The sequence below is a fragment of the Telmatherina bonti genome (genome assembly GCF_933228915.1).
Source record: "Telmatherina bonti genome assembly, chromosome: 21".
Lineage (NCBI taxonomy): Eukaryota > Metazoa > Chordata > Actinopteri > Atheriniformes > Telmatherinidae > Telmatherina > Telmatherina bonti.
The window spans coordinates 22,587,809-22,615,139 of record NC_136630.1 but is presented as its reverse complement, the minus strand read 5'-3'; the positions used below and the strand labels follow the sequence as shown (position 1 = coordinate 22,615,139).

At 39.2% G+C, this 27,331-nt stretch overlaps 1 protein-coding gene across 2 annotated transcripts in view; it reads right to left on the bottom strand.

Moving 5' to 3' along the window:
• Window positions 1–1,612: 1,612 nt before the first annotated feature.
• mapk8b (mitogen-activated protein kinase 8b) overlaps window positions 1,613–27,331 on the bottom strand; it is a 44,361-nt gene continuing 18,642 nt past the window's right edge. The window contains exons 5-12 of one of the 2 annotated variants that reach the window (XM_079260810.1): window positions 26,405–26,543; window positions 21,736–21,901; window positions 17,899–17,970; window positions 15,254–15,436; window positions 14,433–14,557; window positions 9,960–10,023; window positions 8,993–9,070; window positions 1,613–7,044 (exon numbers count right to left, since the gene is read on the bottom strand). In XM_079260810.1, coding sequence (XP_079116936.1) covers window positions 6,773–7,044; window positions 8,993–9,070; window positions 9,960–10,023; window positions 14,433–14,557; window positions 15,254–15,436; window positions 17,899–17,970; window positions 21,736–21,901; window positions 26,405–26,543 — 1,099 coding nt within the window. In that variant the 3' untranslated portion in view covers window positions 1,613–6,772. Of the gene's footprint in view, window positions 7,050–8,992; window positions 9,071–9,959; window positions 10,024–14,432; window positions 14,558–15,253; window positions 15,437–17,898; window positions 17,971–21,735; window positions 21,902–26,404; window positions 26,544–27,331 lie in introns of both variants that reach the window. The other variant, XM_079260811.1, reaches the window with a different exon arrangement.

Below are 27,331 nucleotides of genomic sequence, written 5' to 3'. Positions count from 1 at the left end.
GGAGGCAGGGCAGAACAACTGTATCCATTATTCATATTTGCATAAAATAAGTCATTTCTGAACCGCTTAATCCAATTCAGGGTCGCGGGGAAGCTGGAGCCTATCCCAGCTGGCTTTGGGCGACAGGCAGGGTACACCCTGGACAGCTCGCCAGTCCATCGCAGGGCATAAAATAAGTCCAAGATCTTATTTTCTCTGGTGGAGCAGCTGACAAACTGCTGGAATGTTGGAAGAGTTGCAGAGAGGGAGTCTCTCTGTCGAAGTCTCCGGAGATCGCCATGAATGAGTTTGGATACTGTGTTTGTAGCCGAGCAACGACGGAGCTGATGATGCCACAGTCTGTGTCTGGTGCGGTATCAGGTATTATATAAACCGCTAGCAGAATAACAGGTAAACTCTGTGGGTAAATATTATGGACGGAAGCTCACAGCTAACAGTTCGATGTCCCTTGTGCATATCTTCTCCTTGACAATAACATGTCCAGGATGACACCAACACTGGTTAATCAGCACTGCAATTCCACCACCCTTTAGCTTTCCGCTGTGTGGCCTACTGCGGTCTGCACGGACAGTTTTAAAGCCCGGTATAGACACATTACAGTCTGGGATGTGTTCATGCAGCCATGTCTCGGTGAAGCACATAATACTGCACTCTCTGTATTCTTTCTGAGACCTTGTTAGCATCTCGAGCTCGTGTTAGCTAGCAATCTCACATTACCCATTAAGACGGTTGGGAGAAAAGGTTTAAATCTCCAGCGCTTTGTCCTCTGTCTCACTCCCACTCTGCAACCTCTTCTTTCTTTTCAACTCCATCGGGATTTGATGTGTTGTTTTGCTGATAATCCTGATTTGGGAGAGGTTAATCAGTTCATCCCAATTGTAAACAAGTCTTTCGTTGCCATGGAGACTCATCATAAGTCTTGAAAGAGCCAAAAATATGCAGAAAAATCTTCCTTGCAGCACACCCTCAGAACCGGCATGAAATCTTCAGAAAAAAAAAACAACCTAATTTGAGGTAATATCTATGTGAGAAGAGTTCGTACTTTCAAAAAAATCAAGATAGCAAGTCAGAGCTACTACAATTTGCTGCCAACAGACAACACAATCTAGATTGGAAATATGTGAGATGTAAAAAAAAAAAAATCTAAGAGAAAGATTGCATCTTTCTGGCATGATGTGGAATGCATTCATTGTCATTTTATTCTGTTCTTTTCTGGTCATGTGGCAGATGATTTCATCCAAAGCATGCGAGAAGTGATCAATGCTGCATTTAACCCAATACCTAACATGCATGTCTTTCTTTTTTATTCTTTAAAATTGACCAAGAAAAGATGTAAGTAACTGAACTATGTAGATGGATGTGCTACCTAGGCCAAAACAACATCGGTGTAATGCTGAGCAGCAGAGGTATTGAACACATACATTTTAAAAACGATTAAACATAAGTTTTAAAAGCAGAAAAGGTGCTGTGATAACTCACACGTCATAATCCTAGAAAGATCACATCCCACAATGTAAATGAAGCCTGCATCTGGAAAGGAATCTTTTAGTAATGTTCAAAATTTCTACATTATCTAAAAACCTGGACCAAAGAAAAAACATACAAGGAAAAATCAAAGTGTATTTCTTTTATTTGCAATACATATTTTTTAATTTCCATTTTCTAAGAGGTGGCATCATCAGATCCCAGTGCATGTTTTCTAGTAGTGCACTTTTTATTGGTTGCGGCTGGGACACGCAGATCCAGGAATTCTTAAAACTAGTTGCATGGCTGAATTCACTAGCAAACATTACAAACCAGCACCAGACATAGAACAGTTTCTTGTGAGTATTTACTTTTTTGTGTGTGTGTTTCTTAACATACGAATACATCCCAGATCAAAAATCTGTCAGCCAATCAAAGAATTTTTCAGAAGCTTCATCAAATTCCTGCCAACAGATTTTTTGGAGGGAAAGACCAATTACATAACATTATGACTGAAAAACAACTCTCAGAAATAAAAACTGATCTTATTCATAAAAAAGAAAGAAAATATGGATTGACAGTACCAAACAATTTCTTCACCTTCAGAAGTCAGCTAACAATGGCTAAGCCTATCACATACTACTAGCACAGTTTACTGAAGGTATTGCACATTTAGTAAAAAAAAAAAAAAAAAGGAAAAAAAAAATCAAAACAATTCTCTTACTTCTGGGAGAAGTATAGATAATGTACAAAACTAGAAGTCTGTTGAAACTGACAAATAGTACACTTTCAAATAAATAAATAATGAAATCTGTTATTCACACATCTCCGATAGCTAATTCTGCAGGCGACTAAATATTTGCACGAACTGGCAGAAATTCTGCGTGAGGTAGTTCATCAAAGTCGACTTAAATTAGGAGGAAACTGGACTGATGTTATTGTAATACTAATTAAGCAATGACAACCTAAACAGGAGGAAATGCAAATCAATTACAAAAATGTATGCCCCTAATGTTGGGCAAAGATAATTAAGAGCACTTTAAAAACATATGATCTTTTTCTAAATTATTTTTTCCCCAATAGATATCATTTTTCGATTCATGCATGTCCCCCCCGATTACCCGCCTTGCTTTCCTTTTATTTCCAGATAGGCTTACATAGTGGGTTTCATTACACTTTAGAAAACCAATTTATTATTGGAAACGTTAATCAGTTTATTCTGTTATGTATCAATTTAGTATCACTAGTATTTGCTCAGTAATAGTTAAAAGCATTCCTGCAACACTGTTGTGAGCATTGGCACCAGCTCTTGTGTGAATACAAGTAAAAAATCTTTTCATCACAAAATTAAAACGGGTTGCACCTGATAAACTTATCAGAATAAATACTTTCATATGTATTCTTTACACTGTTAGAGGCTATTTAAAAAAATTGGCTTGCTAAAGAGTCTCCAAAGTAATCTTAGGATTCATATAGTAAAAATAAATATTAGCAGCGGCACGGTTTAATGACAGGGTAACATTTGCTGTTATTTAAATGTCATTAACAGTTGTGTAATACATTGGCAAGCACATGTATGCATTTCTGTAAGCCTACATAGACAGCTGTTTATCTTATAGCTCTTGTTAACATACATTATTCACCAACTGCAAACTGGCCAAGTTACTTAGTTAATAAATGCCAGGGGATAAAGCAAATGTTTGCATTTCAACAATATGTTGATGTATATTCACAAGTTGTATAACTAACACACTGAAACTCATAACTGCTTGTTGATGTATGAATTAACAGTAGTGCTGCTCACCAACAAGCTAACCTTTCAATGCTCCAATGCCGGTACTGCTAACTGCATTACAAGTTGTGTAGCTAACCAACAAGCTAACCTTGCTAAGCTAATATGCCTGTGCGGCTAACTATATGTAGTCCATTTCTTGTTGCGTTAACTGGTAAGTTAACATTTCTCCACTGATATGTCTGCAAAGGTAACTGTGAAGCTAATGTTGATAGGGTGTGGAGCAAATTGTATGAGCTAACATTTGCTAGTTAACGTGTAGAAAAAAAATGGTTTTGTAGTCTATTCTTGACAAGCTAATGTTTGGTTATTGTTAAATACAAATTTTTTAGGAATTAAGTGACAATCATATCACACATGATATGATATAACAATCATATACACATTTTATCTGAAGTAAATGTATACTATCCCTTTTAAAGATTAAGTTTTCAAAAATACAAATGTTAACCTATTGCTGATATTTAGTGTGTCTGCAAGAAAACTGGTGCAGAAAATTCTTCTAATGTATTGACTTAATGACATACACATTTTTTGTGCCATTAAATATTGACAACTCTGTAAAATACTTAAAGTCAGGAGTTGTATTACAATTTGGGTTTGGTTAAGACACCCATTAAAAATATGAACTAGTTTTTCAAATTACAATGAAATTCTAAAAACTATAACAGACAATCAAATAAAAAGATTTTAATTTACCTTTGTCTACACAAAACTAAATCTTGCATACTTAAGCTAACATCTTACTGATAATTTACAAATGAAGGGAAGTAGATTATAATGTGTTTTTGGCCCTAAACAGCAGTAAATTTGTTCCATATCTTTTCACAGCCAATTGCTATCAACTAAGCATGTGCCTAAAGCAGCAGTTGCTTAAATTTCACTTTGAAAGACACTTCATAAGTTTAATGATGCAACCCGATTTAGTACATCTAATTTTAAGCTCTTGTTTTTACCAACACACTTTATAATGAATAGATTTAATAATATCTGGTGCCTGTCAAAAACTAGAAGGAAAAGTCAGTGAGGCAATATTTGAGTAATCTGCTGCAAGACGGTTACATCGGTCTTTAGTTTGACATTTTTGGCAGACAAGGTGCCCAAAGACATCACAGCAAAAAGGTACAATGTATGCAACACGATGAGGCGCAGCCACTTTCATCCCATTAAGCTCTTCTACTTGACCCTGGTCCTTTTTTGTATGGGTAAGGTGACCCATTTCTTTTTAAGACCAATAGGTAATAGTTGTCAAACTATCCAAGAGGCCCCAATGCCGCAGCTGAAGGACCAGATCTAGACTAATCTTTAATCCCTCAAGTAAAGAGCCACCTTACCTCTAACAAATAACGGATTAAGGCTGAGTGGAAGGTCCAAGAGTGGGAACTGGGACTGCGCCTTAACAAAACTTGCCTCTTTGTAGTTTTTGAAAATTTGCACTGTTGCAGAAAATGCCGGCACAGCAACAACTATGTCCCTGCTATAAGCATCTGCAACATCTGCTTGATATTTATAAGAGAACATCTCTAAACTCCTGAAGATGTTCCTTTCTGCAAACATTTTGTAGCAGCTTTAAGTACTGCAGAAATTATGTTGAGTCTTGATAGTTATCCTTATTTTTCATTCCTTTCTTACTTTCCTTTGCTTAGTACCACAAGGTTTATATACCATGGAAACACTGTGGTATTTTGGCTCCAACTTTCAGAGATACTTTTCCATCTTAACTACCAACCTGCCGTCCCAACAGTATAATTTATCCAAAGCAGTTTGTGAACGCTTTCCCCAGAAGCAAAGAATTTTTTAGTTAAAATGTTTTCTTTTATAATCAATACACTTAAGTACATAAATGCAATATTTGAAAGAAAGAAAAAAGATCATCCTAAAATAGGGTTTCTGTCACTGCAAAGAAAGACTTCTTTGATGAAAGACCTTGATAAAACTGCACGTGTTTGATTCATTTCTCTTGAAGTGACTCAAACACAGGCTTAAGCACCTGAACCTCTACATTTACCATCAGTTTCTTACCCTGCTGTAGTAGAAAAATATACAATACATTTGTGAGAACTACAACCGCATCATACATTGTTTTAACGTGGAAACTACCGTTGTTATCAAGACGCCACAAAAACCTACACATAATCAAAACACTTTGTCCCACATCCTCAGGAATGAATGACTAACAACAGGCACTTTTCCTTTCGAAAACCAAAACAAAAAGTCAAACATATTCAAAGAGGGTAAAATTATTGCATACAGTAAGAATTCCTTTCTTTCTTTTGAGTCTGGTTGTTGGTTTGATTCATGTAGTTTGATTCTAATTGCAGGCAAGTCTGGTAAATGCAATGTTTGGCCAATATAGATTAAAAAAAACTTCCAGATTTTTAAATTAACAAAGACCTGATAAAAGATCAGGGATGGGGAGGAAGAGGCCTTTGTCACACTGCTCCAAACAGCAGAAATCGCTATCCCTTCCAAGACGCCAAATACAAAACACACCCGTTCACATGCTTTCTCAATATCACAATTCCCTACATAACTGAAACACATTTCATTTTCGCCATCACCGACTAGACAACCTCGCACACATCTCTACATCTCCAAAAACCCGCTAAAAAACATACAAACAACATTCTAAAGTCCCGAACTTTCCCGAAAACTATCCGACAAAACCAGCTCCATAATGTTGCACCGCTTATAGGACAGAAGAGGTGCGGTAAAGCACTTGAAAATACAGAAAACAGCTGTTAAGTAGTAATCTTTGTGGGACTTAAGTGTGCCGTTTTATAGCCTAAACACAAAAAAAAGAAAAATAAACCTAATGTCAGCATTTTGACAGTATGACTGAACAGGAAGAGAGGAATCAGGAAACTATAAAGCTTTCGTAAAAGTGAAATTTTACAATGCAGGAAGCAGTAGTGATGTCTTTTTACAAATAAATCTATATGATCTCATATCAAATAAATGGATATGTCATATGCATTAAAAGCAATATCCATATTATGTCAGATAAAAACAGATGAGGAAAATCCTAAGACCATATACTTGTCAATTAAATTAGGTTTCAATGGCTCACCACAAACTCGCATCAAGGATAAAACTACATCTACCATAAAATCTGTACAAACTCCATCTACATTTATATGGCAAGTTGTAAAAGCAGTAGCTTACAAGTGAAACAAAAAAATAGATCACATTATAACATTTTACATATTTTTCTTTTAAATTCTCACTGCCAGCCACTACAAACCGAAATATCGGGAAATAAAAATTCAATCATCATCTTAGGCTTCTGAAAAGAAACAATAAACGCCACAATAAATTACAGCAATAAATGAAAAGAAAAACTAATTAAAGATAAAATTTAAAAAAAACTAACTGTCAAAAAAGAAAAAATAAAGATCTGTCCTTTCAGAAATATTTCTTAAACAGCTATCTGGCTAAACCGCTACACAAGCACAGAGAGGAGGCGAATACAAGAGGAAGAACCAGGAGCCGGTGTCAGACTGGTGGTCTTGAGTATTACCAAGGAGGGTGGGAGGGTGTGGCCATGTCCAGGGTTATGACTGGGACTGGATCCGGGACCTGGAGGAGGCAAATTTGATAGTCATCTGCAGCAGCCCACGTAGCAGCGGTGGCAGCGACGGAGGCGGTGCTAGCCGTCTCCAGGTTGCTGTCGGTGTCGGTCAGGGTCTGGTCGGTGGACATGGAGGAGACGTTGTTGGGAGAGGTGGAGGAGGACGTGGAGGGGTGGTGCTGGTGGTGCTGCGAGGGGCTGCTGCTCACTGTTGCACCTGTGCTATGAGAAGCAGGAAGAGACCTGTGGTCAGCGGAGGTAAAGATGCAGCGAAGAAGCATCTTCCTTCCTGATAATCCTGCGCTGCGGTGATGATTTACGTAAGTCAGTAGCACAGGGCTCAGAATACATGTTTGAGAAAAGATGCACATGTTAAAAAAAAGACTTAATTTAGGTTCAAAACACATATTAGTGAAATATTAACCTGTGAAATGTAATTTCATTGAATATTAAATTTTTACAAAAACTACAACATGCATATCAAATTGCTTTTAGTTTAGTTTTTTAAGTCTGATTTAGTTTTTAATAACTGCAGAGCAAAAAGAAAAAAAAAAACCTTTTAAATCAGGGTTAACCATCATCACATTGATGATGGTTCAAAACTGATGAATTGCAAATGTTCATGATAAAAGTACTACTGTACAAAAAAAAATACTTTTGGCTTAAAAGCGCTTATTTGTGAAAACAAATAAGCTACTTACTGTAAATACTACCTGAAAAGCTTAAATATTATGTCATAAAATCCTAAATTTTTATAAAAGAGAAATGAAAATTTCAGGATTTATTAGGAAAAAAGGTAACAAGACAGAAGGATTCATATGAAAGCTGGTTAAAGCTGCTTTCCTTCTGAACTCAGAAGGAAGAATATCGGATCAGGTGTTTCCCTGCTGGAAAAGACAAAAAGCAGAATTTTGCTCGCAGATAATTCACAGTGTGAAGGAGGAGGCGATAAAAGCGGAATGAGAAATGGTAACATCCATCAGTAACGAGACGATGACATATTTAGACTGTACAAAACTTATTAAACAACTTTATTTAACAACTAAAATTTAATGTCTTACAATAAAAATATTTAGATGCAGCATTTCCATCACATAAGAGCATTATGTGTGACTGGTTGGTTGTCTTTCTGTGTTGGCTCTGCATAGGATAGTCGACGGACCAATTCAATTCAACTTTATTCATATGCGTCAAATCACGGCAATGCCATCTCAAGACGCTTTACAGACAGAAAAAAAAAAACAGGTTGTACCCTGTCTTGCACCCGAAACTAGGTGGGAGTTGGGATGGGCTAAAGCCCCTTGCAACTCTGCATCGGACCAAGCGAGTAAACTAGCAATAGATTGATTTTAGCTTTGTATTTGCCACAAAGACCACGGATGGAAATGGCTACCTGGACCACGGAGGTTTTCCTCCTTGAACTACATTAATAAAATGTTTTTTTTACATTTCCTTTGAACCTAAACAGACAATTTAGAAACAAAAGCTTTTTTTTGTACTTCCAGTTGCCTTTTAGCAGTATAGCTGCTGTTTGAAACAAAGACTGGAATACATACGGTTTCATCCATGGTGTACCAATGTCAAAGATGCCGTCATCCTCACACCAAATTATTTAATGTTTGAACAGCAGAACCATTGTTTAAAAAGGTTTTTTTTGGTTGTTTTTTTTTTAAGCTAAAAGCCCTGCCCACACAATTCTAAAATAGCATTTCACCCAGTAACTGTACATTTACTTTTACCTTGTCATACAAAGCAGGTGATTATCCTGCAGGTGGCGAAACATATTAGATGTATTTCATTCTTTCACTGCAACAATTTTACCAAAAAAAAAAGTCCAACAAGGATGATTTAATCCAATTTTTTGGAGGAAATAAGACATCTTCTGCTATAGTTTCCGACTCTGAATTTTTCTGCAACTTTGATGGTAGAAAAACAAAGCAACACAAGTGGAAACATGTAGAGGACGTGTAACTTTGTATTTGTTTTACCCTTATCTCCTGAAATGGCTCAGATATAACCCTTCATAGAAAGTGATGATATTGAGGGATCTGTATGATTAAGTGCTGTTAATACCACAATAAGTCGTGAAATAAAGTGATTGTGACATCCCTCCAGTCACATCATGTTTTTAATCATATGTTCTGGTACAAATAAACTCCACCAACCTATGGAAGCCGGCTGTCCCCTGATGACACCATTCTTTGTTCTTTCCTCCCAGTCCAGCACTTCTTTATATATCAGCTCTGAAAGACAAAACAAATACATGGTGAAGAAAATATGGTAAAGATAAAAAAACCAAGCCAAACTTTTTTTTGGCCAGTTAGTTTGTAAAAATGATACCTTTTCGTGTTAAGCCACACAACAAGTGACAAATGAAGAAAAAAAAAAAACAGTGCAAAATGGAAATATTTGAAAAAAAAAAAAGCCATTTTTAATAAAGTCATTTCACTTTTGGGAGATAAACTTGCATGTTTGTGTCCTCCAGATAGAAATAGAAAGAAACACAAATAATCATCACAAAGGAAGAAGATGACATCAACCAGAACAGAATACCTGTTTCTTATTTGGATTTAAGGCACATTTTAAAGCAAAATGTGGAAAAAATTAGAATAACAGATCCTTTAAAAATGATATGGCCTGGATTTTTGTTTTTAATAGAACAAGCCACCTTGTGTTTTTCTCTGCATAATGTGTACACACCTAACTGCCAAACTAAAGCTAAGGAGTTAACTAATGAAGTTGCAAAAAACAAAGATAATAGTTGTTTTTTTATGATAAAAAAAATGAGGTAGCTAACTTGCACTAGCTAGTGTTTGCATGTTAATGTATTACCAGTTGTGTTGCTAACCACTAAGCTAACTTTTCTATGCTAATTTGCTTGTGCAGCTAACTATTAAGCTAACGTTGGGGACAATTAGAAGCGTTAACGTTTGCTATTTAACTTAACTAAAATGTTTTGTAGTACTGATTGACTTTAAAAACAGCCCCACCTGTTCAGAAGGAAAAATGTGGTTAAATGTCCCACAGGCTGTGAAGCACAGAGCTAGACCAACCTGATGCAATACACTGTAAAATGCTGAATAATAATGACAACTTATTGGAGAGAAGAAAAAAAGAGAGGATCCATCCTACCTTTCCATTCCTCCACTGTGTGCTCTCTCTCATCCAGCTGCTTGTCTGTGACTGCAGGTGGTGGCTTGAAAAAGGAAGACAGGCATAAGTTTGCTGTGTTTCAGTCTGTCTCAACATGTAGAAACAATTCAACACACAATAGAACTAAACAAACAATATCCAACCCCAAAGTATAATCCAATGTAACATGTCATCGTAATGTGGCTGATAAGTGCAGACTCCATCTGATACTCTTTAGTTACTGGCATGATACACTCAATTATCCAATTAGCACACTACATGGCAGCAACTCATTACATTCACTTTTGTAGGCATGGTGAAGATGACTTATTGAAGTTCAGATTAAGCATCAAAATGAGGAAGAAAGGGGATTTGAAGAAAGGGGATTCAACAAACATGACACGTCACGATTGTTGGTGCCAGAAGGGTTGGTTTGTGTATTTCAGAAATAGATTTTCACACAAACATCTCTGGGATTTACAGAGTGGTCTGAAGACTAGAAAATACCCAGTGAGCAGCAGTTGTCCGGACCAAAAGGCTCTGTTGATGTCAGCGGGGTGAAAATAATAATCCTGAGCCCGAACATTTTTTAAAGATCCTCCTCAAAGGACAGCTCTGATATAAAATTTAGGCACAACATTATTGCACAGAGCACATTGCCCTTTCCCACAACGACGCCCAGTTTAATGCTTGAAAATTTCTATAGTAAAAATGCTTTTTCTTACTTGCTTACAATAAAAGATTTGCAGACTTTTAAAATGTACAACGTATTTTATTTAACTGTTTTAACAGCTTAGCTGTTCTTTGGCAGAGTCCATACTTGGATTATGGAAGAGGAATATAAAAAAAAAAAAGATGGTAATGGAAATAGCCCACTTCACGTGACAATATAGTTCTCACACATTGTTTTCATTGCCATTGTGAATATACTGTTACAAAAACTGTACAACTATAGACTATTAAGACAAAACTTTTTGATTTAACATAAATGTTGTGGAGTGTCCCTCGTTTGACCTACATGATTGTCAGATTTAATATGACCACAAAGCTTTAGACTTACAATTTGTAAAAGTTTGGAAGCAATTTAATCTTTTTACCGTTGAAACACAAAATAATCCTTCGCTCATGCTGTTAATAATAAAAATGTTTTAGCTTCCACATTCCTGTTTTGTTTTAATGCCACTATTATGAACTCCTCACGTCTGTAACCCCTTAATCAGTCCTCCACGGGTCCAATTTCACCAAGCCGCACCAGCCAGAACCCGTTAAGATGACTATCAAACCCAGCCTCTTACAACGAATGTCTTCCAGTAAAATCTGGACCCTACCGGCTAGGGTTGCTCGATTATGACAAAAATTATAATCAAGATTATTTTGACTGAAATTGAGATCTTGATTATCTAACACAATTATCCAGTATTTTTAAACGCAGCAGCTCATTGTGATGTTCTCGACTCCGTTACGTGCATTATAACCGTCTAATGCACGGTTCAGAGTTCCTTAATCTGCTTTTACCGCTTCTATAGGAACTATTTTACGTTGGCCTCGATGTACATTTTATGCCAAACAACTGCTGTCAGGCTACAGCACATTTCTCTCATTCACCTGTTAAAAGACAGCTGATCTGAACCAGCTAATTAACACGTTGCTATGGTAACGCCCCGTAACGGAGGGATATTACAGTGATTTAACTTGCAGAACTGTATATACGAAAATAATGCAGCCAGTTTTCACTGACAATGGTATAAACTATGTTGTTGTCTTCCAAAACCCACTGCAGTTATTCTACATTGACCTGCAGCCGGAGCCGACTGAGACTGGCCGCCTGGGAGTGCTTTAAGACGGGATGGACTCCCGCTGGTCGTTCGTTACAGTGGCTGCAGAACAAAATGTGCCTTCAAGTCAGTCACCAAAACACCAGAAAAGTCTCTAATAAGTCCAGTAAAAGTTGCTAGATTCGTCGCTAGTCGCTTTTAACAAAAAAAAGTCGCCAGATTTGGCGAAAAACTCGCCAAGTTGGCATGGCTGAATGAAACTAAAGCGGCTGTGGGAGGAGTTTACAGCACAGCGCTGCAATGCCAGTGATGCTCGATTAGCAACTGAAGACAGCAGGAGAGGAAAATGCAAAGAGAAAAATAATCGCACCCTTTCATTTTTATGATCGCTGAAAACCCAGATCGTAATTGAGATAAAAATCCGATTAATCGCCCAGCTCTACTACACATACTACATACTATACATACTACATAGTAACACATTACGTAGCCTAATTGTAAAACACCTCTTCCCTCCTGTCTTTGCATATTTTCTTTATACGTTCTTACATCTGATATAATATTGTTTTAGCATAGTTTTTAATTACAATTTTATAAAAAAGAAACAACAAAAAACATAGAAAATATATTGAAGGTTACATTTCTTTTAACAAAACTGGATATTCTGTTGCACACTCCCTCTGCTGGACACGTGTCCACAAAACAAGAAAGAAATGAGGTCAGAAAAAATATTTTCAATCCGACCTACCAGCAACATATAAATATTAACTGGCATCAGTAATGTAAAATTTAATCTGTCATTTATACCTACAAAACAACGTTGCTACCGGTTACAAATTGTGTCAAGATTCTGTCTTACAAGGTCCACTAATGCAGAAACAAGATCCCCCACAAAATCCACCAGAATAAGAACCATGTATTACCTGAATGGCTATTTTTACCTGTTGATGGTGAGAAAGTTTACACAACCCGTCGTTGGGTTTAGAAATTCTTTCTAGTAGAAGCCGGTGGGATCAGCTAACATGTTTAGCTAGGATTACTTTCTGGTGGGCATTTGGTCAAATTAAAAATGCTCCATGTAAATGTAACAACAATGGAGACAGTGACAGGAGACATTAACAGACATAATGACCACCGTTTAGACATTTCAGTGGTTGAGAACAAGCGGTTTCCATTTAGCAGTCGATGTGTGTTTTTGTTTTCTTTTTTCTTTTCACCCATTGCCACGGTGCCAGAATTCCATCCTCCATGTGTCAGAGGAGAATGGGAAGACTGGTTGGAGATGATAGAGAAGCTACAGGAAGTCAAATAACCACTGTTTCCAATCAAGGCATGCGGAATATTATCCCTGAAAACACAACATGCCCAACCTTGTAGCAGATAGGCAGCAGACCATATCAGTGTTCACTCCTGTCAGGTAAAAACAGAAAACTGAGGCTACAACTGACTCAGACTCATCAAAACCGGACAGTAAAAGATGCAAAAACATTGCTCTATCTGATGAATCTTGATTCCAGGATCAGAATGGTGGAAAAAACATGAAGGCTGCCTTGTGTCAATGGTTTAGGTTGCCAGTGATCTGATGGGGTTGGGGATATTTTCTTTGCAACCAATAATACCAATGCCAGATGATTTAAACACCACAGCTTTCACGAGTATTGTTGCTGATCGTGTCCATCCCATTATGACCACAGCGTACCACCTTCTGATGGCTACTTCCAGCCAGATAATGGACCGTGTCACTGCCAACTGTTTACATGAACGTGACAATGAGTTCACTGTACACCAATGGCTTCCACAGTCACAAGATCTCAGCCAATAGCGGCTCTCTGGGATGTCGTGGAATGGGAGATTCTCTTCATGTACGTGCAGTCGACAAACCAGCAGCTGCATGGTGCTGTCGCATCAATAAGGAACAAAATGTCTGAGGAATGTTTCCAACACTTTACTGAATCTCTGACACCAAGAATTACAGCAGTTTTAAAAGCCAACGGGGCTCCAACTGGATACCAGCAGGGTGGACCTAATAAAGTTTTACTGGTTTAGTAAGCATTCCATAAATACATACAGACACATCAAACCTGAGCTAAAACCTGTGTTGCGTTCCAGCAGGTCAGCCTTAAACTAATGACATTAAAACTGCAGACTCAGCGAATAACTACTGAAGAAAACTGTAGAGTTGAAGCTCAAATGAAACCTTTGCTTGTGTTCTGGGGAGCAGAAATCTTTCCAGGAAAATACCACAGACTGCAAAAACGTTATTTTACTGCACTGAAAGGAGCTGAAATGAACAACCTGATAGAAAGCAGTGACTTTGAGAGACTCCTCTTCCTCAGAAACATGCTAAGATTTGATGAATTACAGAAGTTTCAGCACACAATCTGAACACAGATCTGCACTTGTCAAAGCCGGACCATCAGCTCTGAGGAATCTTTTCAAGCCACAAAGGACATGGAAGAAAGCAGCAGTTTGTCTCATTTACTAATCTGCCCGACAACAAGCACTAAAAAAAAAAAGACACAAAGTCAGAACTCTACTGAGTTTTTAGACATATTTGCTGAACGAGCAAGCACTCTGTAAATAGATGGGACTTTAACATTTTGTGACCAAACTCAACATTTGAACCACATAAACACACACCATTTTTCATAAACACAGTAAGTCGTCATGCTTGATGGGATTTAAACCAGGTACTTACTGCCTCCACTTCAGTAGGGTCGTACCACACGTTGATGTAGGGGTGCTGAAGAGCCTCGTCTACCGAGATCCGCTTTGAAGCGTCTATTACCAGCATCTTGGAAAGCAGGTCTCGGGCTTGGCTGGCTGGGAAACAGAGGAGGAGGAAACAGACAAATGAATAAAGCCAAGTTTGCTTCCGTTGGGAGGACACAATGCAGAAACAGTTGTCAAATGTGAATCAACTAAGCATTAATCCACAATTGCTTGACTGAATTTGTGCATATGATGAAACGTAAATAATAAGAAAATATTGCTCCCATGTCTGATATGTATCCACCTGAATCATAACAGATTGAAACCTGCCAGAACGAGACATCAGAGTCTCTGAGCAGAAACAGTTTAATCCAGAAACTCAAGGGGAGCAGTGTCTTGTCGCAAATTAATGAATTAATAGGGACAGAAAACATGATTTTTTTGCTTTTTTAAAAAATTTTTTTAAAGAAACATCTGCAGCTTCTTTCTGTTATCTTTACACACAAGACACACTTGAGGTAAATTCGTCCTTGCTGTTAACAACCTGGTCCTGACCTGTCAGCTTCCGGAAGAAATGCTTGATGTAAGACAGTAGCTGCATACTGATTTGTCACTTGGGTTTAGCTGTCAGCAGATGTTTGTTTAGTACAACACAAAGTGATGCCTTATGAATGATTCACTGAACCACTCTGGATTATAGTTATCGCTCCTCACACTCTTCATATGGAGGTACCATTTGCATTTTCCAAAAGGTTCCTTTTTAGCTCTGGTAGAGCCGCGACCTGTCAGAGAGCAGACACTTCTTACCTTTCAGCTTGTTGTGTTCAGAGTCAGCAGGAAACAGGACATCGGGGAAGAGCTTCTCAAAACTGTAGCCGGCGTACCGCGGCCTGTTCTCCACGTAGGTCCTCACCGACTGGTTGAGCTTCATCAGGAACTCCTGGGACGGCGTTCCCAGTTGCTCGATCACCTTATTCCACTGGTCGATATCTTGCGGTTACAGCATTAAGAAAAGCAATGCACTAAATTTGGACAAAATGATGCTGGGGTTGGTCATGTGTGTCATGGCCGCTCCGATTTGGTCAGGTTTTATAAAACACTCACAGAACTCTGCTGAGGAAGGAAATGTTTGTTACTCTGAAAACAATGTAAGAAAAAAACAGTAATACTGACAAAGAAAAGCATTTTCATTCTTTTGTGGTAGAAAATAAGACAAATCTAAATTTTACAATGGCCAGTATTGGCTGCTTTCATCTACATCTGCAATCCCTCTGACACACGACAGGATAGCCATGAGCACTGTGATGAGAAAGAAACTATTTGTATACCTACACTGTGAACCTCAGCAGGGGATGTGGCTTATGCCCACCTTTCCAGTCAAACAAAAATATATGTAAATTTAGTTTTTCTTGAAGACAAACACACGTAAACTTACAGAAATGTTTGCTGACATCTCTTCTTACCCTTTACAATGAGAAAAAAAGGGGAAAAAAGAAACAAAACCAACATAAAAAAAAAAAAGTCAAAAATATTTGGAAACATTGAAAGCAACATTTAAGCTAATTCAGGTTAAATAAGAGAAATTAGAGTAATATTTCAGAGCCCATCTAAAGACAGTGGTAATAATGTGTGGCCATGTGTTACTCAGTTGTGGTCAAAGACCCTGTGGCCATACATTAGTTACTGAGTGGTTGTCTGTCTCTGTGTGGCTCTGCGATGGACTGGCGACCTGTCCGTTATGAAATACGCCTCTTGCCTTGCAACTGCGGCGATAGGGCTCTGCTTTGCTGCAACCCTGAATTCAGATAGTTCTACAGGAACTGAAAGATTAATGTCCCTTAAGAAAAAGTTATGGTTGAGTATTTTCTTTTACCTAAAGCAATTATTTAAAATCAAGAATTCAAATTATGAATTAATATGGGTTTGTTTTGAGTGATAATTTATAAAATAGACGTGGACAGAGATCTTGGTTTCTTGTTCCGATCCATCTATTGCGTATTACTACAAAATACAGATTCCAAAAAAAAAAAAAAAAAAAAAAAAAGCTAATGATAGATAAACAATTAGCTTGATGCTTAAATGGGCAATATTTTTATTTATTTATAGTTATTTTGTTTATTTTGTTGTTAAATTTGTAATAACAAAACAAGATATTTTTAATAGAAACAACAACATCCAGAAGGTCACTGTCAACATGTCACCACATAAATGCTAGCACTTGCCAAGTTGCAGTATTAGCATTAGCTTTTTTGGAAAGCTAAAGTTTCAGCTTAGCTAGCCTCTAGAAAAAAAAGTATTTTCAAACAAGTGGATCTTTTCATCACACATTAGTTCCTACATTTTTTCCCTTTTAATTAGCTGCCCTTCTTACAATAAAAATGACAAGACTTAGCAGCCAGTACAAAAAAATTTCTTCTCAAACTAATTTATTAACATCTGCTAGCCATAGCCTTCAATTATAAAAAGCTAGCTTAAGTTAGCATTACTCAACTATTAGCTATCAAATGGATGCATCTAAGTTTTAGAGAAAAAAAATCTCAAAAGATTATTAAAGAAATATTTTAGCTATTTTGTGTTTATAGTGTTTTGTTTTAGATTTCTGCACTGGTATTTACAACAACAAGATTTAGTGACAAGACCACCTGCTGCAACTGTTGGACTTTTCTCCCATACTAGGTAGAGATAGAAAAGCTTAGAGCCACATCTCCAAAAAGGAGAGGCTGAGAATAACAAAGGCAAAAAATAAAAACAAAATAAAATAAAATAAAGGAAGAAGGGGAAAAAAGGAAATATGTCAGGTGCAATGTTCTCTCTTTAGGTGGATATATATCCTCTCTTCACTAGGAATAGAGGGGAAAATAGTGTTGAGAAAAAATTGTTACTTTTCAACAATATATATATATATATATATATATATATATATATATATATATACATACACACACACACACACACACACACACACACACACACACACACACACACACACACACACACACACACACACACACACACACACACACACACACACACACACACAATACAAACATATAAAGACATTGGTAACGAAGACAAAGAACATAGGTGCGATATGTTTGGTAACAGGATATAACAGCATCATTCTTCCCTACCTTGTTTTACATATCTGACAATTTTTCTCATCACTCTAAAACATGGTTGCGCTGCATATTCACTCCTCCAGAATAACCCAGATTATTTAAACATGAAGACTGGTGCATTTCCAACAATGTTCACACAAACACACACACACACTGCAGCTATTTAGAAAGCTGTACAAACAAGCAGACTCTGAATACAACACCACATCACTCGTTAAGATGGAAGATGCAGCAGCTTCTCCCTGCGTGTGCAAAGAGATGAACATGTCAGACAAACGATGAGACAACACAGTATACGGGAGGCTTTTGGATGGAGGTTCAACTTAAGGATACGATCAGTGCCTGGAAACAACACACTACCCCGGACCATTTCAGCCATGATGCAGCCAACAGACCAGACATCAACTGAAAAATGAAAATGACAACCACCAAATTAGCATGCAGGACTGGGAAAGCAAGCAAAAACAATTCAAACAACAAGGAGGAAAAACAATAAAAACCATGATGCGGGTGGGGTGACGTGTGTGACATGACAAAAAACGAACTGCATGCAGCTGAATGCATTCTCATCCAAAAGTCAGGGTCCCACAGGTTTTTCTCTACTGCACAGTAATGCAAACATAGATGTTTAATATTATTTCTCCTCAAAGTGAGACACTGACTCTCAAGGTCTTTTGCAGGGATGCAGATTTTAAAACCCCCTATATCCTCACTGCAAGACATGCTGGAGGTCTGAAGCTAAATTTTGATCCATTTATTTAAATCAGACTGATGTTTGCTGTCTGTCAGTAACTGTGGTTTATGAGGATATATGAGGGCATTTTGGCAGTCATGCTCTCGGCGATGGAACAGCAAACTATTTCATTCTATTTCAGGTCTTTTGATGTGACAGTCATGTTGCCTCTGGCAACAGTGGCGCTGCTTGGATGGAGGGAGTTCCGTGTGTGTTTGTGTGTCTGCAGAAACAGCAGGTGGGTGGCGGCAAGTCAAGGTATCAGGCAAAGCTGAGAAATAGAATTTTAATAGTTGCATTTGATAAGTCGGAGGGAATGGAAACAAAAAGTGTTTTTTTTTGTCTCTGTGTTAAGTTTATTTCAGAAAGAAAAAAAAGGCCAGACACTGCTGCAAGCAGCTCAAGGATACAATCCCTTCCTGGAAAAAGGATTTTGTGGCGAACCATTTCTGCCATAATGCAGCCCACAGCCCAAATATCCACTATATGAGTGCAGCATAAAAGGAGGGAGAAGAGAATAAGCAACAAATGCAACAAGTCAGCAGGGAAATTAGGGTCAATGTTTTAGAAGAGGATTAAAGATGTAAAAGCATTAGTGATGAGAAGATTCTTAAACTTAATTTGTATCTCAGGATGCTTGGCCTAAAGACAAAGTTCAACCCATAAAAATAATACTGTAAACAGTTACTGAGTTTATATATTATAAAATCTGGTAATCTATTGGTAGAAGTTGCATATCTATCAATAGTAGTTATAGAACTGTGAAAATATATCATTTTTATTCAGATTCAGATGGGAAGATGAAAAGTACTCGTACCTAATGGTCACACCCTGGAACTATATAACAAAAAAAATTACTGTGTTGGAAAAAAATCTCTCTACAACAGCCTGAACTGAAGGAAATAAAATTTGGGGCAGATTCACATCAGCCTTTTTGACTCGAATCCGAGTCGGTTTGCTCATAAAGTCCGTTTCGTTTGAGGAGCTGTGAATGCGGCAAAGGAATTCTGATTCAGACCAAAGAACCGGAATCGGTCCGCCTACAAACGCAGGTCTCGGTCTGTTTCTATCGGACCAAATACAGGAAGCAGATTACAAAAAAAAGTGACTTCCTGCATTTGGTGATGCTTTGCATTGTGGGTAAACCCATAGTGATCATCTTCTGCCTCGTCTGTTGTTCATACTGCAGTATAGTTGCATAAGACAAAAGAAGACGCGCTCTGTGTTTAACTCTCAACAGTTCCTTCTTCACACGAGTCTTGTTCTCTCTCTTGCTAGATACCAGTGCAGCGCCACCTTTGGTGAGAATGGGGATGTATTATTGTAAAGGTTTGGCTCATTTCATTACAGTGCAGCCTTAACACCACTTCAGTCCACATGTACACTCGCCTACAACTGAGCTGAGTGCCCAATCGGACCGGGTCTGGCAGACAATCCTGATGTGATTGAACCCTGACTAATCACATATCCTTGATGTTTTATATACAATGCTGTGTCACTCAAACAAAAATAGCCTGTTACTTAAATAATTACCTAAACACACTTTAAAATCTTCAGATAGCCGTCAGTCAAATCAAATGACAATATCTGATGTTACTATGTATCTAGACAGGCAGCTGACGGGGAGCAGGCAACGTGATCTGATTATATCTTGGCCTGCTGAGTTGAAACGAGGTGTCTTCAGGGACATACAAGCTGAAATACTGCAGCTAGTTTTTACAGCATTTACTCAAATCATAAACAGATTTATTAATGTAAATTGGAACAACAGGGGATCCTTTAGTGTTAAAACACAAAAACCTCAGTCTAGATCTGGGACATAGATCTGTCCCAAAATTCAGCGACAGCCATTTATATCTATTTGCACCTGGCTGCAGCACTGAAGGACACAATGGTGGATGTCTACCTCCGCCCTAGCAGCACCTGTCCTTCTTCTCTTCTTCTCATATCTAATGAGATTTGCAGTGTTGCTGTAATACCTCTCTTTGGACTGAGTGAGCACTACAACCAGCAGGCAGGAAGTAGTTTTACTTCTTCTGACAGACGAGACTGAGACAGTACAGCTAGTTTCCCCCTTTAGCCTGTTAATTATTAACTACACACTCATTCCCAAATTACTAAATATTCTGTCTTTTAATCTGATATAAATAAATTGATCAAATTAAAATTGATTCTATAACATAAATAGTTTGTATTACAAGCATCGATAAAACTAGTTTAAAGGGGTGCTATAATGGTATTTGGAGTTTTCTGAGCTTTCTACAGTGTTACAGTGTTGAATCCTCATCAGACATGTGAACGGCACTGTTTTTTATCACCTAAACGCATGTTTGAGTTTGAGTTCCAGCACGCTCTCCGTTCAGTTTCCATGGCAAACGTGGTTTTAGAGAGTTTTTCCTACTTCGAAATCCTTGTGACGTCCCGGGGGATAAGGTTCGGTGATTGGTTACTTTCTACTGGTTAACAAGGGCATGTACAAATACATCAGGCGGGTGGAAAACGTCGGATAAAGTTATTTTGAATGATGGCTGGTGAGTTTACCAAAGAGAGACATCCTGCTGCATTCGTTGCTGTGGGTTGCTGTTTTCCACTTCATTTTCAGGGTCTGATTCAGGTTCCAACATGTAGGGCTGTATGCTATGTGTTGACATTGTATTTTGTTTTTTATTGAGTTCATATTAGCCTAATCCTTCTGTTTATGAGATGTTACAATGACGGCGAAAGCAGTTGCAGTGCGCGCTCCCGATGTAGTGCAGTGGCGGGAGGCGGGGCTTAATGCGGAAGAGTCTCAATCCACTCGTTTTGCCCACAGGCTGATCTGACAGCCTACAGAGAGGGTCGGTCTGACGTAAATAAAGTGGTTTGTGACAATAACTCGATCAATCCCAGCCCTTCTGGGCTCAGAAATAAAAATAAATTGGCCTGAAATGCACATAATAGTTCCACTTTAAAGAAGTCTACTCCGGCCTTTTACCAGCCTTAATGGCCCGTCGTTCCAGTGATCATCATGGCACCAGTATGTTGAACTATTCCTTTAAGGCTGCCTTCTAAAAAACTGTGCTTAAGTCCCAAGCAGGAGCGCAAAGTGAAACGGCTTAAGCGTGCCCAGGTGGCTGTGTGCATACTGTCATTTTTAGCCAGGCTGAGTGCAGCTCAGGACCAGAAGCCTCTTAATAAAACATCAAACACATGCTAAAGCTCTGCTGGCTCCGTCCTCAGACAGGAAGTTCCCCACAAAGCATGGATTCCCCACATGCCATCTTCCCCCTCTGAGTGTAACCTTTTAACAGAAACAGGGAGTGTGTCTGTGTGTGTGTGTGTGTTTGGGAGGTGATTTTGAAACATCTCAGGGTGGAAGGGGGAGGGGCCATGCAGCAGGCCAGGCAGCAGCTCCTCATTGGCCAGGCGCTGTCATGACCAGGCGCTCCTCCACTCACCGTTGGCCTGGTAACCCATGCCCAGAATGACTTCCGGGGCGCGGTAGTAACGGGTTACCACGTAGGGAGTCATGAGGAGACCTGTGGCGGCCGTCCTGGCAAGGCCAAAGTCCAGTATCTTCAGTGTGCAGTCGGACTTTACTACAATGTTACTGGGCTTCAGGTCCTGTACAGAAAACACAACAAGGAAACAATGTGTGAAGGGATTAGTCAAAAACAAATTAAACAAGCTATATTTTGCACTGACACCATCTCTCCATCCTTTGAGGCTAATCCTCATAAAGAACACTGACATTATCCATCCAGCGCTCTGGATTTCCAACCCGAAAGGCATCCTGCTGAAAGGCTGCTTGCCTGCCGTTTCAGTCAACAAACGACAACAGTGTGTTTCGTTTCGCTCCGCTGCTCTGATAGATATGAAAACTTTTCCAGAGAGGGTGCTTTGTATCTTCATGAGTTCACAGACCACTCAGACAATAAGAGTGGAGAAGCTACGGTAAGCCATGACTCACGGTGCATCTGTTCACCTTATGAAAGCTTTGCGTGCCGAGTCGTGTCGACATGAAGGAGGCCGGTCAGTTCTGCCTGCAGCTCGGTTAGTTCTGGCTGACGGAGCAGGAGGAGCTCTGCTAATCTACTGCTGATATCTCGCTGTGGTTGACTGACACAGTGTTGTCACGCTGTCACAAGCTATATCCCAGTAACTCTTGAGTGTTTGTGTCATCCTGTGTGAACAGCTTTAAAATGACGTTAGCATGTGTGTTGAAAATGTGCACATCATCTCCACACGATAAACAACTTGTAAGTAGTTGTGTTTCTGGAGATTTTTACAGAGGTGCAGCAATGTGTTAAGACCATAGACTGTATATAAAGAGATGGACGGAGTGTCTGTGACGTTACCTATAGGTTTCTGAAGAGCTGAATTGAAGCTCGGTGGACGGTTCCTACCGTCGCCATGTTGGCAGCGTCATGCGTGTCGTCTCGCCCGGAAAATACAAATATGGGCAAAGAGGTGGAGCTGAAAGGGCAGCCGTGAGCGTCATGGTGGATGATTGACATTGAGCAAACTCCGAGGTTTTTGTAGCTAAAAGCTAAACGAGCTAACCCCGAGATAGCAGGAGCAACCCAGCTAACGGAGGTAAGCGGGCTAAAGCTAAGTCACGTTGGTGACCGGCTAAAAACCGCGGTTCTTCTACGTTCTTCTTACTTGAAGCCAGAGATTGGTAGCTGTCAATCAAAAGGACACGCCTCTAAATTTACCGAACTCCGAGATTAAATTACTTTAAAACGGGCGAGTTAGAAAAAAATTCACTCCGAACAGTTGTCATGAAGGTAAACCTGACACATAAAGCGGATTTTTGAACCAGGCTGTAAACATGTTTATTTCTGCTGTGAAGTTGGCCTTTTTAAAATGGGAGTCTATGGAGATTTGCTCTGTTTTGGAGCCCCTAGCGGATGAAGGGGGAACTGCAGTTTTATGCACTTCCACATAGGCTTCACTTTTAACCGCCGGAGGTGGCCGCTTGGTTAAGACAGAGGCCTCTTCAGGTTCATCCTATCAGTAATCACCTTAGATATCATCATACATAAATTATATCATTCATAATGTCTTTTTGTTTAAGCTTTTTAATTTGGCCACTTCATTTAAGCCATCATTCATTCATATTTTATACGATTTTATCCAACTAAGGGTTGCATGGAAGATTATTATCATTATTAATATCATTATTATGAAGTGTACCGTTTTTAAATTTTTTTATTTCTTACATCATGTTAATGTTCATGTTGGCATCGTACCACTAGCAGTCACAAGGCTTGGCTTGCTCGAGGAAACAAATAGGTTGGCAAAATGTCACCCTCTAGTAATTTTAAAGTTCACCTCTATTCTCTTTGTTTAAGGCATAACAAAGCTGAAGTGTAGCAACACGGCTTTGTCATCAAATATGGACAAAGTCGTCCACGGTTGAACTTGAGGTTGATGAAAATGTTTCGTATAGCTGCTCCTTTTGCTGCTTGTGCCATCAATCCCTAAAAACACGATTTTGTTTAATTTAAAAAAAATAAATGTAGAAGCTCAACCCAGTTAGCCAACATGCAGTCTCTTTTTCACTATCGGTTGTCTGACGATGAGATGTGTGTGAAATAAAAGGATCAGTATTACGGCGCCATAAAGGCCAAACAAAACTAAATGTATTACTAACAGGACATGGTAGAAATAAAGCACAGATTTTCTTCATTTGCATTCATTCCCTCAAATCATACCGGCACTGAAAAACACACCAACAACAGAAACTAGTTACATATTTACATTTTTTCTCCAGGTGTGTCTGATGGTAAAAGTTCCCACAGCATGTCACTCTGGTGTGAAATGTCTGCAATGGCGCTGATGGATTTCTTCCTCAAACCACAATATCTCCTGATATAGTGTTCATGCTGCGTTAGAATTAAACTAAGAGGACCACAAGATGCCCTTTTCTCCTTCCCTTGACAATAAGGACAACTGTGGTTCCAACGCTCTCCCAGAGTCAGAGCACATCTCCTCCACACTGCTTCAGCTTGTTACATTCTCCACGAGATGTTTTTGCTCTCGAGGCCGCAAGAACAAGAAAAAAATCTTATTCGCCTGGTGCATTTATACTTTGCAGGAAGCTTTGTCTGCAACGGGGCACGGATCACTGCAGGTGGTGATGTTTGCTTTTATGTGCAATGAATTACTGTTATTTCATATTTAAGGAGAAACTTTGCCTGCGGCAGGGTGGGTTTTGTATGCTGCTGGGTTGATGTGTTTGTATGCCACATGTAGCAAAAATGTTCAGAATTTCTCACCGCCTTGATCAGCTGTTGTCTCAAAACAATCCATGTTACTGTCATCAGAAAGAATACAGAAGCGGGAACCGTTCGCTTCACGGTGTTCCATTTTAACCACGCCCACCTCAAATGTCCAACCAATCACACGATACTTCTCAGAGCGCCACAAGAAAAAACGTCTGCCAGCCCGATGTGTGTTGAACTGTCTTCAACCACGTCTGCGAGAACATGACGTCATTTTCTTCTCAGGGCCTTTAGAACAAGAAAAAAGTTCTTGCTTCCTGTGGAGTGTGTAGCAGGCTTTACTCTTGCAGCAGCAACACGGAGACGACACAGACAGGGGGGGGGGCAACAAGTTGTTAAAGAGGAGCTGGGGCTTCATTATTTGGAGGTTTGGCTTGAAAGCTGCAGATGAGCAGCAGAGTAATGTTTTGTGTAGAGAATTTAAAATTCCTTCTGATTAAAGACTCAACTCCAACTGATCTGCACCATCGCTTACAGCAGAGCGATGAAGTGCATCATGAAGCGTTAAGCTGCAGACAGAAACCTATGAAGCTGCTCCCGCCTCGAAATAAACCACCTACAAGACTCAACTACACATCCTGCTTTACGAAGAATGATACACTATCACTAAAGCAACAGGCTACTACATCACTGAGTTTTATGCAGCTGCTAAACGTCTTTGTAGGTAAAATCAGTAAATGTGTGCAGATGTGAAGGACAGCTGGCAAAGGTGCCTTCACTCCATCCTTTTACAGGATACATAGTCATTTTTCTAATTAATATTTAGCTGTGATTTGATCATATCTTCCAGCTCTATGTTACAATATATATAAGCAACATTTAGTCTGTAAGCATGTTCGTCACTGGGGATCTGAGGGAAATGCAGGATTCGGTGACTCGCCCAGGGGCGCTTTCACCTGTAAAGCAGTTGTTCATGCTTTTATTGCTAGTAGAATAGATGACTGTAATGTTCTGCTCTCCTGTCTGCTCAAAAGGAACATTTCTAACCCATGTTTCACTTCAGGATTCAGCTGCACATATGCGGACGAGGACCAGAGGTGCACTGGAGCAGTTGCAGTGTGGACACTGGTCGGCCTTGATCTGGGCTGTTCCCATTTGCAACGGCCTCTGTGTTAATGGGTGGGGTGGCTCCCGGTGTGGATAAATCCCCTGACACATCTTTTCCTCACAACAACATCAAGTCAGAAGTTTGTGTTTAATTGGGTTATGGGATATTTCTTTGAATATGCAAACATAATTATCTCCGCCAAGGAGGTTATGTTTTACCCAGCATTTGTCTGTTTGTTTATCTGTTTGTGTTCAAGATAACTCAGAAATCTATTTTCATGAAATTTTCATGAAAATCTGATTGAAGAACTGATTTAATTTTGATGGTGATCCAGATCACCGTTTGGATCTAGGAATTTTTTAAAGGTCTTGCTGGAAGTTTGCGCTCTCCAAGTGCTTTTCTAGTTATTTATGTTACATAAAGCACTTTGTGTTGCTCCCTGTATGACAGGAGCTTTAAAAATAACATTTTATTTCTGATCTTCCCAGAAGGATTTTTATAATACGATACAGAATCATCCTCAGAGATTTGCATATTTCTCCAATTATACTTTAGCTCCACCCTTTTGTCCAAATATGGTCACCTCTAGCTCCAGATAGGCAGCAGGATGACAGCTGGATGCTGAGCTTGAGGTTTCACAACTGCAGTTCATGAACCATCTGGTTGCGTTACTGTCTATGAGGCGGTAACTATATACTAAGTCCTTGTTTGTTACCTGGCAACCAAAATAATGACGATCAACGCCAATGGCTGCATTTGTCTGGTTTGTTTTATATAAGCACAACTCACCCTGTGTATGATGCCTGCAGCATGCAGATGCTTGATTCCACACAACATCTGGTAGAGCAGGTAGGACAGCCTCTCATGGTCTAGCTCCATCTGGATCACCTGACACAGGTTGGCGTCCATCAGCTCCATCACTAGATACCTACAAGGAAACCACAGAGGTTAAAATAAAGCACACGAACCATTCGTTCTCTTCCATTACGATGCGGCAGGGCTTATGCAATCACCAAACATGATCTGTATTCTGCGGCTTTATAAACATGAACAAAGTAAAGCTGCATTTGGTTTCTCCAGTCTTGGCAACAGAGCGGGAGCTGGGTAGACCACTCAAAAGTGGGTCAAATACCCTGTGAACTGATCTTTTCATGGCAATGTACCATGTGTGTGTGCACATGTTGTAAGCTGACATCCATATTTTCAGAAATTCAAACAATACCCCGTCGCCCATCCTGTTGTGCAAGGGACGCATTCAAGTGTACAAACACGCAGGAAAATGGAGCGCTCGTCCTCGAACTCTGAGCTAGCCCTGCAACCCTCCGGCAATGATTTGTCCAGTTTCCTTTTTAGCTCCAATCAGGCAGACAGAGCAGTGCAGGAACACACATACCCTCCTCCCTCTCTTTCAAACACACACACACACACACACACACACACACACACACAGTCTGTGCACTTCCAGAAGATAGCATTAATCACATTCAAGTCATAGTCATACTCCTTCTTTCCCCCACATCATAGTAGAGTATTCTGCTCTGTGATTTAACAGCCAGCTTCCTCTCACATGCACGTCTTGTCAACTTCCAAATACATCGACTTTACTAAATATACCGCAATATAGCGCTTAAGTAAAGCCAGAGTCCAATCATATGGAAAGTTTGTCAATGTTGGGGTTTAGGACCATTTAAAAAAAAAAAAAAAATGCTGATGCAA